The sequence below is a fragment of the Schistocerca gregaria genome, chromosome 3 (genome assembly GCF_023897955.1).
Source record: "Schistocerca gregaria isolate iqSchGreg1 chromosome 3, iqSchGreg1.2, whole genome shotgun sequence".
Classification (NCBI taxonomy): domain Eukaryota; kingdom Metazoa; phylum Arthropoda; class Insecta; order Orthoptera; family Acrididae; genus Schistocerca; species Schistocerca gregaria.
Window position 1 is genome coordinate 81,268,258 of NC_064922.1, and position 17,082 is coordinate 81,285,339.

Here is a 17,082-nt window from a genome sequence, read left to right on the forward strand (position 1 = left end):
CCAAGGAGAAGTAATTTTCCAGTAACATAATCTCTGGAAGTATATTATTAATCACAGAGTGGTTTGGTTTTTTTTAATATTATTTACAGAGTATGTTGTAATTAATTTTTAGTTGTATGTTTGGTTGTATATATTGATTGTCTGGTAAAAAATACTTTTTGTTTTCTAATGTCTTCAATATGTGATGTACATGTAACAAGTAAGTTCGATTTGCCTTTCTTTCTGTGCTGTTGCTGCAGGTACACTTTGGAGCATGTGCAGTAGTTGCTTTGACTGGAGAAGGAGATGAGACAATTTTATTTCTGTGTGCAATGTTGATGCTTTAGAGTGCTTGTTTAGAATGGCGAAGACGATTTAAAATCCCGCAGGTTGTGAGATTAAATTTGAATGTAGCCAGTTTGACCACCGTTTGTACAACCTCTAGCGACTTCCATCGCCTTTTCGACCCAAAAGTGCTCCTAGATCGTCAAAATTTCAGCGACGACAACAAGCTCAGAGAACATGAACCACACAATCGACTACATAGCTGACTACATATACGAAGACCTGCGGAATGTTGGGACAGTGTAAAAAAATAGTTTAAGATCGATAGTTTACATCCAATAAATATATTTGTTGTATCTATGCTTCTTTTGTTTGTATTAATTACAGAACTGATTTTCTGGTTACACCTCACAATATCATTTGTTCACTATCACAAATACAGCTTTGCTGTAGTAATTACTTTGTATTAGTATTGTATACAACTGGTTAGCAGGCGTCCTCAAAAGGCGCAGCAAAGACGTCCAATTCCGTACACAGATATTGACGATGTGATGGACTACATTTGTTGTTACCGTCCTTTCGGGACTAATGTGTAGATAGGGCATTGTTCGCCTGCGGGTGGCGGTAATGCGTGTGCATGTGTGGTGGCAGGTGCAGAAGGAGCTGGCGCTCCGCAGGGAGACGGAGGGTCCAGCGCCGCGCGACCTGCCGCGCGAGGAGTGGGACACGTGGGACCCCATGCTCATCGCCGAGGGCCTCTTCTCCGCCGCCAACATCTTCAGGTGAGCCCCGCCGCTCTGCCGGAACACCTCCCTGAAGGGAGCCGGCGCTATAGTGCGCCTCATTTATAAAGGCGGCCGAGTTTAGGTTCGTCCTGCGCATCTGACGTCACAAAACACAGTCAGCCAATGGACAGAGAAAGACGTTGCCACAGCTCGACTGCAGTGCAGAGCACGGACGAGTGTCTTCAGTTTTAGAAACGTTCAGTCATAAATAAAGTAATAGAACAAAAGCGATGTTTTGATAGCAGACGATCCTTTATAGAAAGTTTGGAAAAAGCATTCTGTACACCAATTGCTTCATATTCTATTAATTAATTAAACCAAGCAATAAGCCTCCTAATTCAGGCAATAGCAAGGAAAGGCGTTCGTATCAATCTCACGAACCGCTTTTTCGCAATAAAGAACAGTGGTAATTGTCTATTTCCTATTGTACTTCGACAAAGCGTGAGTAATTCATAGTCATACCAACATTGTTTGTCGGTATTTTGTGTGACATTTTAGAGTCCTCAAGGAGTTTTATTGCCGCACGAGCTGCGTTAGCGTAATGGTGAAGGTGTTGGCTGCTAAACGAAGGGTTATGACTTCAAACCTTGAGAGATGCTTAATATTTTCTTTATTTAAAAACAATCTGAAGTGTCTTACTTCATGAATTTCATTCATTTGAATGTAATTTTTTGAAATTTCTAGCGCTTTGTCTCTTCGTTAACCCTTTCGCTGCTACAGAGACGTGCTCCCCACATTCTGCATTGTGCGCGATTTCGTCATCACTGCACTGCTCGCATGTGCAGACACATCATGTTCCGACTGCTTTTAAACACTTACCATTCGATTTAACAAAAATTATTTGGCGCAAAAATTTGATTTTTACACATCTTCTTGACTGATACCTTCCCCCCATAAATGACTTAAATTTGTTTCGATGTTCAACGCAGTTATTGTGCAGCATTAAATGTAATAAACCATTGCAGAAAATTTTGAAGAGTTTGTAGAGGTAAAAGTCCATAGCGCATACTTTCCGTATGGTATAAAATTTACTGTATAACAATATCTCATTTAATTTAAGTACCACATACGTTTCTTATGTTATGAAACGTCCCCCTAGAAAAATTTATACACGACTGTGCTTAACCTGACACACAATACTTTTTAGCGTAACGCAATCTGACTTTCAATAATCCCTACAAGAGAATGGCCCTGACTAACATTAACCTATATGTTTCACAAATCACTTACCTCACAAAAATCTTCGTTACTCGAACTACTGCAATACAGCGAGCGCCACTACTGCCAGCTAACTAAAATCAAACTACGGAAGTCACTAACTACTGATAGGCACAGTTAGCAAATGAAAGATTTTAATAGAGAACAAACAATGTATTTACCTTTATAGTCATAATATATATATCAGTTCATGACACCAATTCTTACAAATTTCAAAACTCCGCCATCTCTCTCCCCACGTCCACCACTGCTGGAGGCTCACCTCCAACTGCGCAACGCTACGCGCTGTTAGCATCCAGCTGCCGCTGCCCAACACTTCAATGGCAGACAACAATGCAAACCAGCCACAGACTGCACACGACACAGCCAGTGATTTTTATACAGAGCGCTACGTGGCGGCGGCGTTACCAATACATAAACCTAAACAGCCTACTTACAATGTAATATTGAGAAATATTCCGTCTTTCGTGACTGTAATAAAAGTTTTATTTACACCGGGCACATTTGGCTTTATTTTAAAGCACTTCAATCAATCAAAAAGAAGTAGACAAAATACATTAAACAAAACTGTGGACTTAAAAAACATTAGGACTTGACTATATCGTCTATCAGTGAAGTGCTCTGAGCTATGTCAAACATAATTTTTGTGTGTGGCACACACAAACAGCATTTATTTACCAAAACACTGATCAGCCGACACAAACGTTGAATATTATGTTACCACAGCACAAAACTACGAGAGGTGACTTGGCAATGGAGGAGACAAAATATGCTATGGACTTTTACCTCTCCAAACTCTTCAGAATTTCCTGCAATGGTTCATTACATTTAATGCTGCACAATAACTGCGTTGAACATCGAAACAAAATTAAGTCATTTATGGGGGGGGGGAAGGTATCAGTCAAGAAGATGCGTAAAAATCAAATTTTTGGGCCAAATAATTTTTGTTAAATCGAATGATAAGTGTGTAAAAGCAGTGGGAACACAATGTGTCTGCACAGGCGAGCAGTGCAGTGATGACGAAATGCAGGGAGCACGTCTCTGTAGCAGCGAAAGGGTTAACGTTGCCGTGGTGGCTTTACTCCATCAACTGCGCGCTGCCCTCCCTAAATTAGCCGGCACGGCAGCTCAGCGCATTCGGTAAGAGAGCCGGTTGGCCTCTGTAATAAAAAACTGAGTGGAAGGATCAACCACCGAACTTGAACTAGATGTCTTGCGACGTCCGCAACGACCAAACACAACGATCAATAACGGAAAAAAAGTTAGTTTGCGAACTATAGTATACTATGGCGTCGCTTCTCTTGGCGCGTACAACTGGCAACGCAGCAATCTCCCGCGTCTGGGGGGCATGCGCGAGCCGCCAGCATAAAAGAATTGAACTGTAGTCAGGTGGATGGTGCAGGGCAGCGCCTAGTCAGCGCCAAAGGCCTCCTACACAACCCGCAACGTGTCTACGAACAGTGCATCTCCAGATATCCACCCTGCATTTCCAGAATTACTACTCAGTATCAGTAGGCAACTGTCAACATCATTTTTTGGTATCGGGAAGTTCTATTACCATACCTAGTCTCAGAAACAATGCGCAGTTCCCCCAAATGGTATTATTCAGGGATGTGCGAATTCCAGTGAATAAAAAGAAACAGAAATTCAATATCTCACACATCAGCTGAGTGAGCGGAGTAGCCCTGCAAACTCCACATTAATATTGTCGTAATGAAATTCACATAAAAAAGTTTTACATCACCCAGGTTCCCAGAACTCCTGAAGATAAACGTTGACTGTGTATATTGTATCAGTCCCTTTCACTGTTCAAAGATGTCACTAAACCCGCCCAAAGATGTAAACAACCCTGCATGAGCAGCGCCTATTAGACGGAGGGGATCAGACAGCCGATCAGTTCCAGTCACCTCACCAGGAAGGAGATGCACGGCTCATGTTGTCCGCAGTTCAACCGTGCCTAGACGGTCAATACCGCGGTTCCTTCGCGTCCGCATTGTTACTTTGTGCCAGGAAGGGCCTTCAACAAGGCAAGTGACTAGGCGCCTCGGAGTGAACCAAAGTGATTTTGTTCGGACACGGAGGAGATACAGAGAGACAGGAACTGTCGATGACAGTCCTCGCTCAGGCCGCCCAAAGGCTATTACTGCAGTAGATGACCACTAGCTAGTGATTACGTTTCGGAGGAACACTAACAGCAACGCATTTCGTGGAGCCACAGGACGTCGTGTTACGATTCAAACTGTGCGCAACTTCACTCCCTACATCCGTGGCGACCTCCATCTTTGCAACCACGACACCATGCAGCGCGGTACAGATGGACTCAACAACATGCCGAATGGACCTCTCAGGATTGGCTTCACGTTCTCTTCTCCGATGAGTGTCGCATATGCCTTCATCCAGACAATCGTCGGAGATGTGTTTGGAGGGAACTCAGTCAGGCTGAACGTCTTAGACACACTGTCCAGTGAGTGCAAGCCAAGGTGGAGGTTCCCTACTGTTTTAGGGTTGCATTATGTGGGGCTGACGTATGCTGCTGGTGGTCATGGAAGGCTGTACGATATGCGAATGCAACCTCTGACCGATAATGCAACCATATCCGCAACATGTTGGCGGGGCATTCGTCTTCATGCGCGCCCCCATAATGCACAGCTTGTGAATGACTTCCTTAAAGATAACGACATCGTTCGACTAGAGTGGCCAGCATGTTCTCCAGACATGAACCCTATCGATCATGCCTGGGATAGATTGAAAAGGGCTATTTACGGACGACGTGATCCACCAACGGTACTGAAGGATCTACGCCGAATCACCGTTGAGGTGTGGGGCAATCTGGACCGACAATGCCTTGATGAAGTGGATAGTATGCCACGACGAATACAGGCATGCATCAATGCAAGAGGACTTGCTACTGGGTATTAGAGGTACCGGTGTGTACAGCAATCTGGACCACCACCTCTGAAGGTCTCGTTGTATGGTGATACAACATGCCGTGTGTCGTTTTCATGAGCAACAAAATGGGCGAAAAATGATGTTTCTGCTGATCTCTATTGCAGTTTTCTGTACAGGTTTCGGAACTCCTGGAATCGATGTGATGCAAAACTTTTTTTGAAGTGTATATTATCAGATGAATTTGTCTCATTCACAGCACTACGTCGAGCTCTAGCACAAATGACACATAACGGTTCGTGTTTAGAAATGCCCTCAGTTCTCAGGATTCCACATTACATCTCTCGATGTATTTTTCCCACAGAACTCAGCCCCATCGCACTTTCGGATGCTCTGGGGAAATTTTATGCGTTCCTCCAGCAGACACTATGGAGCTGGCGCCAGAGTGCCTGTTGCTGTCAGTGTTTGTGGATTCAGGAAGCTGACACAGTGATTCTGCAATACAGTAGTGTATGCCACAGCAGGCAGCGCCCCACTGACGATGCAGACAGGTGCAGGCTACGTGTCACATTCCTGTGTCGTGATGGTACTGTGGGCTGAGCACCGAACTTCTCTCGGTAGGGTGCCCCACTTGCCTCCACACAGGCAAGCACTCTCCAGTAGGGGAACAGTGGGAGCTCTTCTCCACTTTGTACCCCCTCAATGCTGTCGTCCTCTGGCCGTATTTTACGTGTCAACATCACCCCCCTACCCTCAGTCTCAAGGTAAGCTGCAACCCTCCCTGGGGCAAAGGGATCCATTGTTCTCTTATGTAAACAGGTCAGCGGCTTGGCCTAGCCTCCTTAAGCAAACATACCGTTCACTTGTGCTTTATGAGTTATTTGTTTAAGTCTTTGATATTTATTTAGTACTTCTTTGAAGTTGCCACCTCCCCTGTCCTCAGCCACCCAGGAGTCCACTTCTGCTCTTATCTTAATGCAAACAAACCATCCAACTGTGCTCCTGTTAGGTATTTATTTAACACCTAGAAGTTTATATAAGACGTCCTTTAAATTACTGTCTTGTCCCTCTTCCTTCTCCAAGAAGCCAGTTGTGCTCATAAGTTATGTTTTCATACGTCTAATATATTACCCACCATAACGACATGACTGTCAGAAGCTATTACCAGTACCTTAATAACCATAATTTTTGTTCCCTCCACTCCTCTAGGCCAATTGTCTGATGTATAAATAGCGGAAAGTTACCCTCACCACCGGTTCAAGTTGTATCGTAGCTCCCATATCCCACTCAACAGGTGTGGCACCTGTCTTGAGGTGGGATTAGCATTTCTGCTCTGTATCAACCATCCCAAACCCAATAAAAGGTTATCACATGCAGTTCATGGGTAAGCTACCGATAACTTACCTTATGCTCTCTGAGAGACTAAATGTGGCGTCAATAAACTGATCTTTACTGATCACCTCTTCCAAAAATTTTACTGGGTTATAGGAACAAGAGTCTCCCAGAGTCTGTTGCTCTCTATTATTTCTATCCGATTCTTTCCTACTTTTGTCTGCGTCAGTAAGTATCGAAAACCGAGCTTCTAAATTCCTCATATGCTTTTAGACGTATTTTCGTCACTGCTTCGTAATTGAGGTAGTTGCACATAAAGCCCATGCACTGTGTCAGTCTCATGAAGGCGACAAACTGTCGATAAAACTGTTAAATTGTTCAACCCAAACTTCCAGGTGTATTCCTTTAACGTAGACACTAAAGACGGAATTTTCTGTCGGATATGTATTACTCACAATTAAAAGATTCGTCTGTTGATGGTGAGAGAGAACTTTCTGTTCATCATGCATCCGTGGATCAGTCTGCTCTTTTTCACAAATCTTCCTAAGTTTCGACGTTACACTTCACTACCATGTTGCTGTAAGATGGGAATTTGCTCTAGTTTTCTCATTTCAATCGAATGTGCCTCCTGCCTAAGCAACAAGTCTTTAGTTGCAGTACTCCAAACTTCCTCACCGTTACTCTGTCTGTACATTTTCTCAATACTCTGGTTTGTATATGGGATCATTCTCAATAGCCTCGAGCAATATACATAATTTATATTCCATTCCTACTAATCTCGCTGATGACACACTAGGCTGGCTCAATCGATTAGATGCAGACGAAACGGACCAGCCATTTCCTTCCACCTCTGTCGCTTCAGAAGACACTGCCTCAGTTATGTTGTGAGCTTCCGTTGCATTGTCTTACATCTTCATTGTTCCTCAGTCACATAAAAGGTGAATCACTTAAAAGTTGGACCAAACATGTTGCCGAAAGGAAAGGTGTTATTGACGTACGTTTTTCACAGAATGGATTGGTAGTCATGGGCTAGTCAGCCAACCAACAAATTGTGATGACACTGAGGAAGTGTATTTTTTGTGGAAACATATGTTTATTTAAATGGAACAATGCATATTGACATCAACAAACTAAAAGTTGGATAAATTAGAATGTCAATAGCGTTTTTGCAGGATTCTAGATTATTAATGTCAATAGGCAACGTTCCATTAAAAAAGTGTATGCTTGAAAAAATACACTGTCTAAGTGTTACTACTATCTATTGATTGGCTAATAATACTAGCCCCTAAATATAAATTCATTCTGTGATACCCGCACATCAATAACACTTTGTGTTTCCGCAATATTTGCGGTGCAAGTTTTAAGTGATACATCCTGCATATGGATACCGAGCTCTTTTATGGTCAGGAGATGGAATGTGGCTCAAGATAGGTAACCATTATGTGAGAGCAGACCGTATGGAGCCAGTGACAGTGCTGCCTTCTTCACGTGTCGACCGTTAAGCCAGGCAGGCCCTGCTGCTGACCACAACGGTCCCAGTGCCTGCTGACGGCCCTCAGCGACAGCCACACACCTTGTTTCTGCTTTTGAACTTGGCAGACGTTCGTTTCAAGTGCTTCTGAAAAGAAAGTGTCCTATCTAACATGATCCCAAGGTGTTTTCGATGCATCATACGATGAAGTTTGTCTCCCTCAAAACATACATCAAGGGCTCTGTGTGGCACTCTGTCGGGCAAAGGAAAACGCTTCTGTTTTATTCAATTTTGGTTGTAATCTACATTTATGCAAATATTGGTCTAAAATTTCTAAATCAGAAGTTAGTATTTCTTCAGTTCTTTCAAAGGTTTTTTGTTGGTTAACTATATCCCAATCGTTGGCATAGCCAAACGTCCTGGACAATGTTTCAGGAATATCGTATATAAATTAAACAGGAGAGGAGCAAGAACAGATGCTTGTGGTAAGCCATTATTCAATACTTTTGGACAGCTAGTGTCTTTTCCTGTAGTTGCTGTTGGTTGGTTTGTGTGGGTTGAAGGGATAGTTGCTGTAAATGTCCTTCCAGTTAACATGTTGTCAATTAGTTTTGTTGCCTGTTTGCACGGGACAAGTTATAATTTATATACCAGGCTGCACTTGGATCTGCGAAGCAACAGATGTTTCGTGCAGACGAAGCAGACCACCCATTTCCTTCCACTTCTCTCTCTCAGAAGACACTGCCTCACTTACGTTGTGGACTTTCGTTGCATTCTCCTACATCTTCGTTGTTCCTGCCGTCCGTTGCTTCTATCCTAATCAATATCCTGCTTCAATAAATGTTTTTGAGGATAAGACTTGATCAGTGTAGCTTCATCCTGATCGGAATCCAGTTTGTTCAGTAGGAAGGTTCTGAGAGATCACGGGAATAATCTGACTGTACATAATTCCTCAAGCAACTTATAAATAGTGCTCAACAGCACGACACGTCGATAGTTCTTAGGCTGGTCTGATGCCTTGCTGGGCTTTGGTGTTGCTATGATTTTTGAGTGCTTCGTTTTTTGTGGGACTGAACCAGATATCATAGTGTCAGAGAAGAAATCCGTCAGTCTTCTTTTTGTAGAGCTCTCACTATGCAGGAAAAATTCTGGCTGAATTCCGTCATTTCCTATTGCCTTTCAAGGTTTTAGAGTTTTAAGTGCAGCAGGAATTTCAGATACAGAGAAAGTTCTTGAGAAGTTAGATTGTTCATTATGTTCTTTTTGGGCAATTTGAGTTCTGCGTCTGATGTACCTGCTACAAGTTTTAGCCCTCGGTGCTCTTGATGTGGACAGTAATTGTGACGCAGTTCTATGAGCTGATGTTTGAGTGTCGTCCCTTACTTTAATTTTGCTTTCATCCAATTTCCTTAGCAATGGCCATGCTTCACTACTTTATGTTTGAAAACTGAGTGACTCAATAGTTACTATCCACCTAGTACTTATGGCTGTATCGCTTTATGTGCTGTTTCCGGAAAATTCATCATACTGTTGCTCATTATTTTCATTGCAGTCTGGAATATATTGGGTCCGGTTGTGGTGCGGCGGGTTAAATAATCTTCTTCACCGTTTCGAGAGCCTGAAAACTATTTTTGCGGTCAGCCACAAAGCGATGGAGTACATAGTGATCATAATTTCCAGTCTGCAAGTCCGCATTGTTTCAGGGCTCACTGACAGAGAATCTTCCTGCTTACTGTTAACTTAGCAGGATCAGGAACTAAGACTACAAATAAAGCTTTAGACTTCTAACTGATTAACATATTCAGAAAAGTTCACGTGCACAAACATGATAATATTCTTGATAAAAATAATAGTATCCCGGAACCGACAGTAAAACATGACCTCTGAACTACCTCTTTAAGAGTTCTTCTATTGAGCGTTATTTACACTAAAGCCTTGAAACTTGCTACGGATGTGTTATTTCCTTAATTATTTCCTTAATGTAATCGACTGTTGTAATTAGAACTTTCTGTAGCAATTACAAATGACACTTAATATGATAAATAGGGACGTTTCAATTCCAAATTTGGTTTTTAGTAAATAATTTGAAAACTAATAGAGGTAGCTTAATGGAGACGCGTAATTAATGTTTTTATATGTAACTGAGGCTACGTACAAATTCTTATCTTTCTGAGTCTAACATTTAGCACCATCAAATTTTCGTTGATACACCGATTTTCACGAAAAATTGCACCGATCACGTTGAGACTTGTAACTTTTAATTGTGACGTATATTTGTACATTCTGAACAGTTGTTAGTTTTTTAGCTTCATTATTTACCGCTACGTATTTTTTTCTTAAAATAACATCCCAGTAGGTGGCGGGGTCCACACCTGCTTCCTTGTGCGGCCTGTTGGTCTAGGGGTATGATTCCTGCTTTGGGTGCATGAGGTCCCGGGTTCAAATCCCGGACAGGTCCTACTTTTCACTTTCGCGACAACCAAGCACTACGATAAACTTGCGAGTGTCTGAATGTAAGCCATGCAACAGGACAAACTGCATGTCAGGCCACCGGTCCATGAGACTGGAAAGTGCGTCTTGTGGAAAGCAATCTACGTGACAGGATTAAGCCGTCTTCGCTTACTTATATATATACGCAAAGACTGGCACGTACAACGATTCTATTCGTTTCCCAGGAACTAGTACACCGCATGCACGTTTGTTAAATGCATGCGCATGCAGCACCCAAAACGGAGACATGTCTTTCCTGCTGGGAGAAACAGCTGAGGTCGTCTTCTCGCAGTTGAACTCCTTACGTTCCGTTATTATAGTAGCAAAAGCATAAGCAATTGGAGCGACTCGCATTCACGCGTGGACCGCTACTAACAATTAACTTATACGTCTGGTCATTCCGAGATTTAGCAATTTTAACAGTAGTATACTGAAGCGTCTACTAACAGGTTAGGGAAAGATATTTCGGTTTTTAATTTCACTCTTAGATTATGACGCAATTCTTTGTATGGTACGCTCAGCCGTGTTATGATGATGACGTGGCACTAGCGGCAGTGAACTGAGGTTAGTCCCGGCACACTCGCTCACCCCTGTGTCTCTCACAGTGACAAGACCGTGTTTCGCCCCCGCCCTCAAGGAACTGCCTTCTTTACTGCACTTACCATGTTACCGAGCGGTTGCGGTTGTAGGAGCTTCAGTCCGGAACCGCGCTGCTGCTACGGTCGCAGTTTCGAATCCTGCCTCGGGCATGGATGTGTGTGATGTCCTTAGGTTAATTAGGTAGTTATAAGTCTAGGGGACTGATGACCTCAGATGTTAAGTCCCATAGTGCTTCACCATTTTCATCACTTTCCTTATACTTCCATTGGGTACTGTGGCTGTTAAAATCTCTGATGTGATGTGATTCCAAGATGACATGTGAATACAGTATTGTTATTGGCCAAAGACACTGTCCTTGACGTTGCCGTCGGTTCTGAATGCAGTCACAGGGACCAATACTACTGACAGGAGGAAGCTTATTTTGTTAGATGTAAGATATAAATGTTTCTCTTTTTTATATGTATACATTTGTTCACATTGTTAGTATGATACTGAGCAAAGCATGCAAGACATGGGTCCTGACATTCTTACTACGAGGATATTTTCAGTATAATACATTGCAAACATTATTCATCATAGTAGTCGTAATTTTTACAGATATGATTATTTTAAGAAAGTATGTTTTAGTGGTCTCTTTTTGGAGAGTTTTAGTCTATGCAGAACACTGCATTTGGTAGATGCATGTCACTTGAACGTTGATTGGAAGTAGTATATTGTGGGAATTATCTTTCTTTTTTAATTTATAATTATTCATTGCCTTCTGGCACTTTGATTTAATCCCCAAAGTATTTCTTTTGATAAGGTATCAATTTAATGTACTTTTTGACGTAGAATGTTACACAATGACGTGTGATTTAATGTGGATACTTCATATTTTCGTTTATTCCTCAATTACATTTATTATCTATATAAAGTATTTTGAATCATTATGTGTGTGTGTGTGTTTATTTTCATTGTTCTGTGGTAGATGCTGCTGTTAGGCTGATATCCAATTTTAATTTGCATTACTGAAAAAAGTACTGAAGAATCAAAAAATACATCTATATAGCAATAACAAATGAAACTGCTATTTTCTAGATGTGTGTTTCTCAGTAGGAGGATGCGTCAAAGAACTCATTACTTGCTCTCTTTAGGTGTCATGATGAAACACCCCCGTTTAAATTTCCTAATTGGATTTTGTGTAAACTATCGTAGCCGCCAAACAGTTAATTATTATGATTAAATGACCGTGTGCTTAATGGATGAAAGGCTATCGATTTTCCTGCTGTGGTTTCGGGGATATTCCAACCGAGTGCGGCTATTCTGAGACTGAATAGTGGAATGATTGAAAGTTTGTCTATTATTAAGGACTACGAAGGTTGCGATGTACAAACTGTATTGTATTTTCTATAATAACACACAAATTCTGAGGCAGTTGCTACCTTCGCCTTACACATCTAATCACAGTTATATCTTTTATTGGTTGCTGATTTTAATTACTTCGTCACACGCAGTGATGATGGTTAACATTCACAACAATCCTCACTGCAATCCATGGTTGTTGCTGGCCGACGCGGTTGACACGAAACACGTAATTCAGCACTTGTCACTTTCCGTTTCATATCTCTCGCGAATCGGTATTAGTGAGGGTCAACCCCACGGCGATCAGGGGGACGTGCTCACTCGCCATACTCCGGTGAATTTTACCGTTAAACAACTCACTCGACCACCATTCTTGCCCGCCTCTGCCTCACCACTCGCTCGATACTCTCTAGTACTAGTACGCACTCGACAATAGGTCTCACTGCCTCCTGCAGCGCTTGACAATCGACTCCTGTCTACTATCGACCTGGGTGTCGGATACTAGCATCTATGTTCGTGGGATCACGGATCCCTTACAATGACCAGAGACTGTTTCAGCTATAAATCATATTCGGCTGCAACCTGTGGGCAGCCATGCCTGCGTTCTCTACTTGACCCAAAGAAGGTGGGCACGAAGTTTGGAGACGATGAGGCACCTTGAGACAGCGAAGGTCGGGGCAGGCTCACCGTACCACAGTTTCGACCAGGAGCGCTGCCTGTTGGATGGAAATCAGCATGGACACACAGAGACAGATTATTCGAAAAGCCAGAAAAACCAGTTAGTAACAAAGGGAAAGCGGATGCAAGACACGATACCCAAGTGGAAAAGGCCATTGAAAGGCAGTAGTCAGTGGATAGTCAATTTGCAAGCTGTACCCAGTCAGTACCAAGAAATCCTCGATGCACTGAAACCTAGACAGTTGTCAGTGGCAGGAGCTACTGCTGGAACAGTAGACCGTCATCTACGAGAAGACTGAAACAGTTCGGTGACAGAGACACTACTGATACAAGTGTTTGATGTATGCTCATTGTTACAGTTGAACAAGGACAGTTGGTCCTCGTCTCAAGGTCTTAGCTGCATTGTAGTTGTCTCCTGTAGAGCATTTCAAGTGGCCATTGATTTAGTAGGAGACAGAACGATGGCTGGAACTGCGCTCGTCTCTAACTTAGGCATCCAAGTTAGTGAGTCTAACACTGATTAGAGCAAGTCATTAGGTGGTCTTGTATCTAGGGTGATGTCGATGTGCAATAGGGCAGCATAATAGTGAAAGTGGCTCCAGTTGATGTATATGTGTTCGTGGGATTGTTGGTCAGACACCTCGCATATAAACAATTATGTTTACCCGTCACATAGTACCACCTCTGGAAAAATATATGTGTAGTGTCTTTCTTTACTTCAAAGTGGTTCTAGGAAGTATGTAGCGGTAAAATGTAAAATATTTCCACAAAAATGTTGTTGTTGTTGTTGTGCTCTTCAGTCCGGAGACTGGTTTGATGCAGCTCTCCACGCTAATCTATCCTGTGCAAGCTTCTTCATCTCCCAGTACTTACTGCAAGCTACATCCTTCTGAATCTGCTTAGTGTATTCATCTCTTGGTCTCCCTCTACGATTCTTACCCTCCACGCTGCCCTCCAATGCTAAATTTGTGATCCCCTGATGCCTCAGAAGATGTCCTCCCGCTCACAAGGCACACCTGGCTAGCTTTCGCATTCGTGTCACGTGCATTATTCTCAGCTACTGACAATGCAAGTGAAACATGGACGATAAATAGTTTGGACAAGAAGAGAATAGAAGCTTTCGAAATGTGGTGCTACAAAAGAATGCTGAAAATTAGATGGGTAGATCGCATAATAATGACGAGTTACTGAATAGAATTGGGGAGAAGAGGAACTTGTGGCGCAACTTAACTAGAAGAAGGGATCGGTTGGTAGGACATGTTCTGAGACATCGAGGGATTACAATTTAGTATTGGAGGGCAGCGTGAAGGGTAAAAATCGTAGAGGGAGACCAAGAGATGAATACACTAAACAGATTCAGAAGTATGAAGGTTGCAGTAGGTACTGGGAGATGAATAAGCTTGCACAGGATAGAGTAGCATGGAGAGTTGCATCAAACCAGTCTTAGGACTGAAGATCACAACAACAACAACAACTGACAATGCACTCACCATTGTGTTGTGCAACGGATCTCTTGTTTATTTTTCTCAGTAACAACTATTTTATTCGTGAATCACTCACTGCCAGTTTGGCAAGCCATAGGTGAGTAGCCAGTACGTGGCATGTGCCTGGCATTCGGCCTGAACGAAATGCTCATCATTATTTTAATACTCCTCAGATGATGATAAGCAATAAAATCCCTCGGTAAGTTTCCACTCCAGTCGTTCAGTGTCAAAAATACTATGGGTTACGGAGATTCAATCAAATCTGCAACAGAGTTGTCAATTTAATTTTGTGTGAATTGTTAACCTTTCCTCAATCTAAGAAGCATCACCATTTATGAGTAAAGACCACATTTCTCTTGTTGACAGCTTAACTTCTACTTCCTTCACCAAAACACCGTATAATTTGCACAAACTCATCTTGCAGCAGTTATTGCGACAGAATTCTGAAATAGATTGTCTCACTGAACAAGTAACAGGCGACCAGCGAGCTCAATAGCTTACAATAAACCTCACTGTGTCGGTGTTCTGTAACATAAGAGAAGAAATTTCATGTTTGTTTTCATGCTAGGAAACTCTTGTTTCATTAGCTGTCGATAACATTCAGTAAATTACAGTCATTCGATTGAAATAAATCAAATAGTAAGTATGACCTCTGATGTATCGACGTAGATAAGGAAGTTCCATGTTTTTACGAACTAGCAACATGTTTTCCTCGTTGTGTGCTATCGTACTGCAAAATCTCCTTTCGATGTCTCGTGCGGTTTAGGGGATGTGACGGACAGTGTGATTATATCATTTTTGCAGGAGTGAGATCCGGAGTGAACGAGGTACATAGGGTTCATTTCCTCCAGATCGGAGACAGATAGAGACCGGCTCGCAAGTCTAAAGAAAACATTCAATATGTGAGCTAAATTTCATACGCAGCAACATATGGTGTAATACGCACCAAACGCAAAATCGTAGCGACCCGTCCTTCCATTGCAAACTTTTCCGATTTTGTGTAGTGTCTTATTAAAATGTGTATATCACAATAAGTATGACCATTAGCGACACGATGGCACTCCGCTATCAAGCTGAAGTATAACGCTTCAGCCGAGGCAAAATCAGTCATTTCTACTGAATAGTCTCTGTAAAATTGTTTGAGGAAGATTTGCGTGTTCACGCGCTTCGATTCTGTCAGCGAAGAACGTCGCCAGCCGGTGTATGCGACTCAATATGCGCAGGACCAGAAAGGCACGTGCCGAACGCCACATGCCGCACGTGCTATACGCGTCTCAATTTGAGCTTCGCCGAGGCAAAATTCCTTCGACACAGACGAATACGCAGCACCCTGCGGCATCATAGACCTACACCACACACGGCCGAGCTGCTCACACAACCCCTCACCCTCATAACGTGTCAAAATGTACGTTACCGCATCCAGATGCAAAAGAAGGCGTTGTTTCTGGACCGTAAGGTGTGTCAGTTTCAGATTCTGACACTAGTTGTGCAAGATGTGAGGGGTCGGGACTTTGTAGTGGGGAGGAATTTGTCGAATACGTTGGATGATTTGTTATGTAGGTCAGAATACATTGGGCGCCACTGTCTCAAGGGCTAACACAGCCGAATTAAGTAGTAGGTATGGAGAGTTGAAGAGGGACTATTTGCCAGGCTGGGGGACGATAGCAAATAGTGTCTCCGTTCTGGAATCCGCACTTGGCTCCCGTGTACCAAAAGCTCACGTGTTTCCTCCCACGCTCCCATTGCTCAATAACTGCAGGCTACGGTCGCCAAGCGTCTTTACTGTGGCTACTATGCTGTGCCCAGCAACATTTTCTGGCGGCGGTCTATGGGAATAGTCTCCCAGCCACCTAACAACTCTTAACCTCAAGCAAAAAAAGCCTACGAGATTGAAATTTTTCTTCGTAAATTATAACATCACGTACTTCTTTTTGCCTTCTACAGTATATTACACATCACTCCTCTATCTCCAGTTTCACGTGCTTTATTATACTCGTACAAATCTGTTGAATTTTCGCTCAGTCCTTCCCTAATTTTTGTAATTTCACGGTGAAAAGCTGTCAGCTGATTTTACTAAGCCACAGTTTTGCAGGATGGTGTTTTCATTACACGGTTTTTTCCTCATTGCTCATTCTATTCATGTTCTTGATAATATCTTCCCTATATTCGAAAACAGTATTAACTCTCCTTGACTGGAAATTCCGTCGAGTAGACACTGAACTTGGCAGTCCTTTTCACACTATTGTTTCTGAGAATTGCTATTTTTTCTGGGAATACTAGAAAGAAGCTGCGATGCCCCTGAAGTTCAGTGAAAAATATTCGCACATTTTTGACAACTCCAGCGACTGTCAGCTTGAGATTCAACTGGTGAACACACCAGTGAATGTATGAAGCACTGGAGAGCGCTTTCTTAGCCAGAGCTTGCACTCCACGTGGCGAGCCACACATGAATGCTGCACCGTCATATGTTTGTGCTGTTAGTTTGTGTGGGTAATTCGCCAAGTGGTGGTTTACCTGCTCTATAATGCAAATT

At 42.6% G+C, this 17,082-nt stretch overlaps 1 protein-coding gene and 1 non-coding gene across 2 annotated transcripts in view; both read left to right on the forward strand.

Annotated features, from left to right (window-relative positions):
• LOC126354208 (transient receptor potential-gamma protein) overlaps positions 1–17,082 on the forward strand; it is an 847,751-nt gene that overhangs the window by 599,839 nt on the left and 230,830 nt on the right. The window contains exon 11 of the mRNA XM_050003666.1: positions 916–1,046. Coding sequence (XP_049859623.1) covers positions 916–1,046 — 131 coding nt within the window. The remainder of the gene's footprint in view (positions 1–915; positions 1,047–17,082) is intronic.
• Trnap-ugg (transfer RNA proline (anticodon UGG)) lies at positions 10,343–10,414 on the forward strand. The gene has a single exon. It is a non-coding gene; the product is annotated as a tRNA-Pro (tRNA).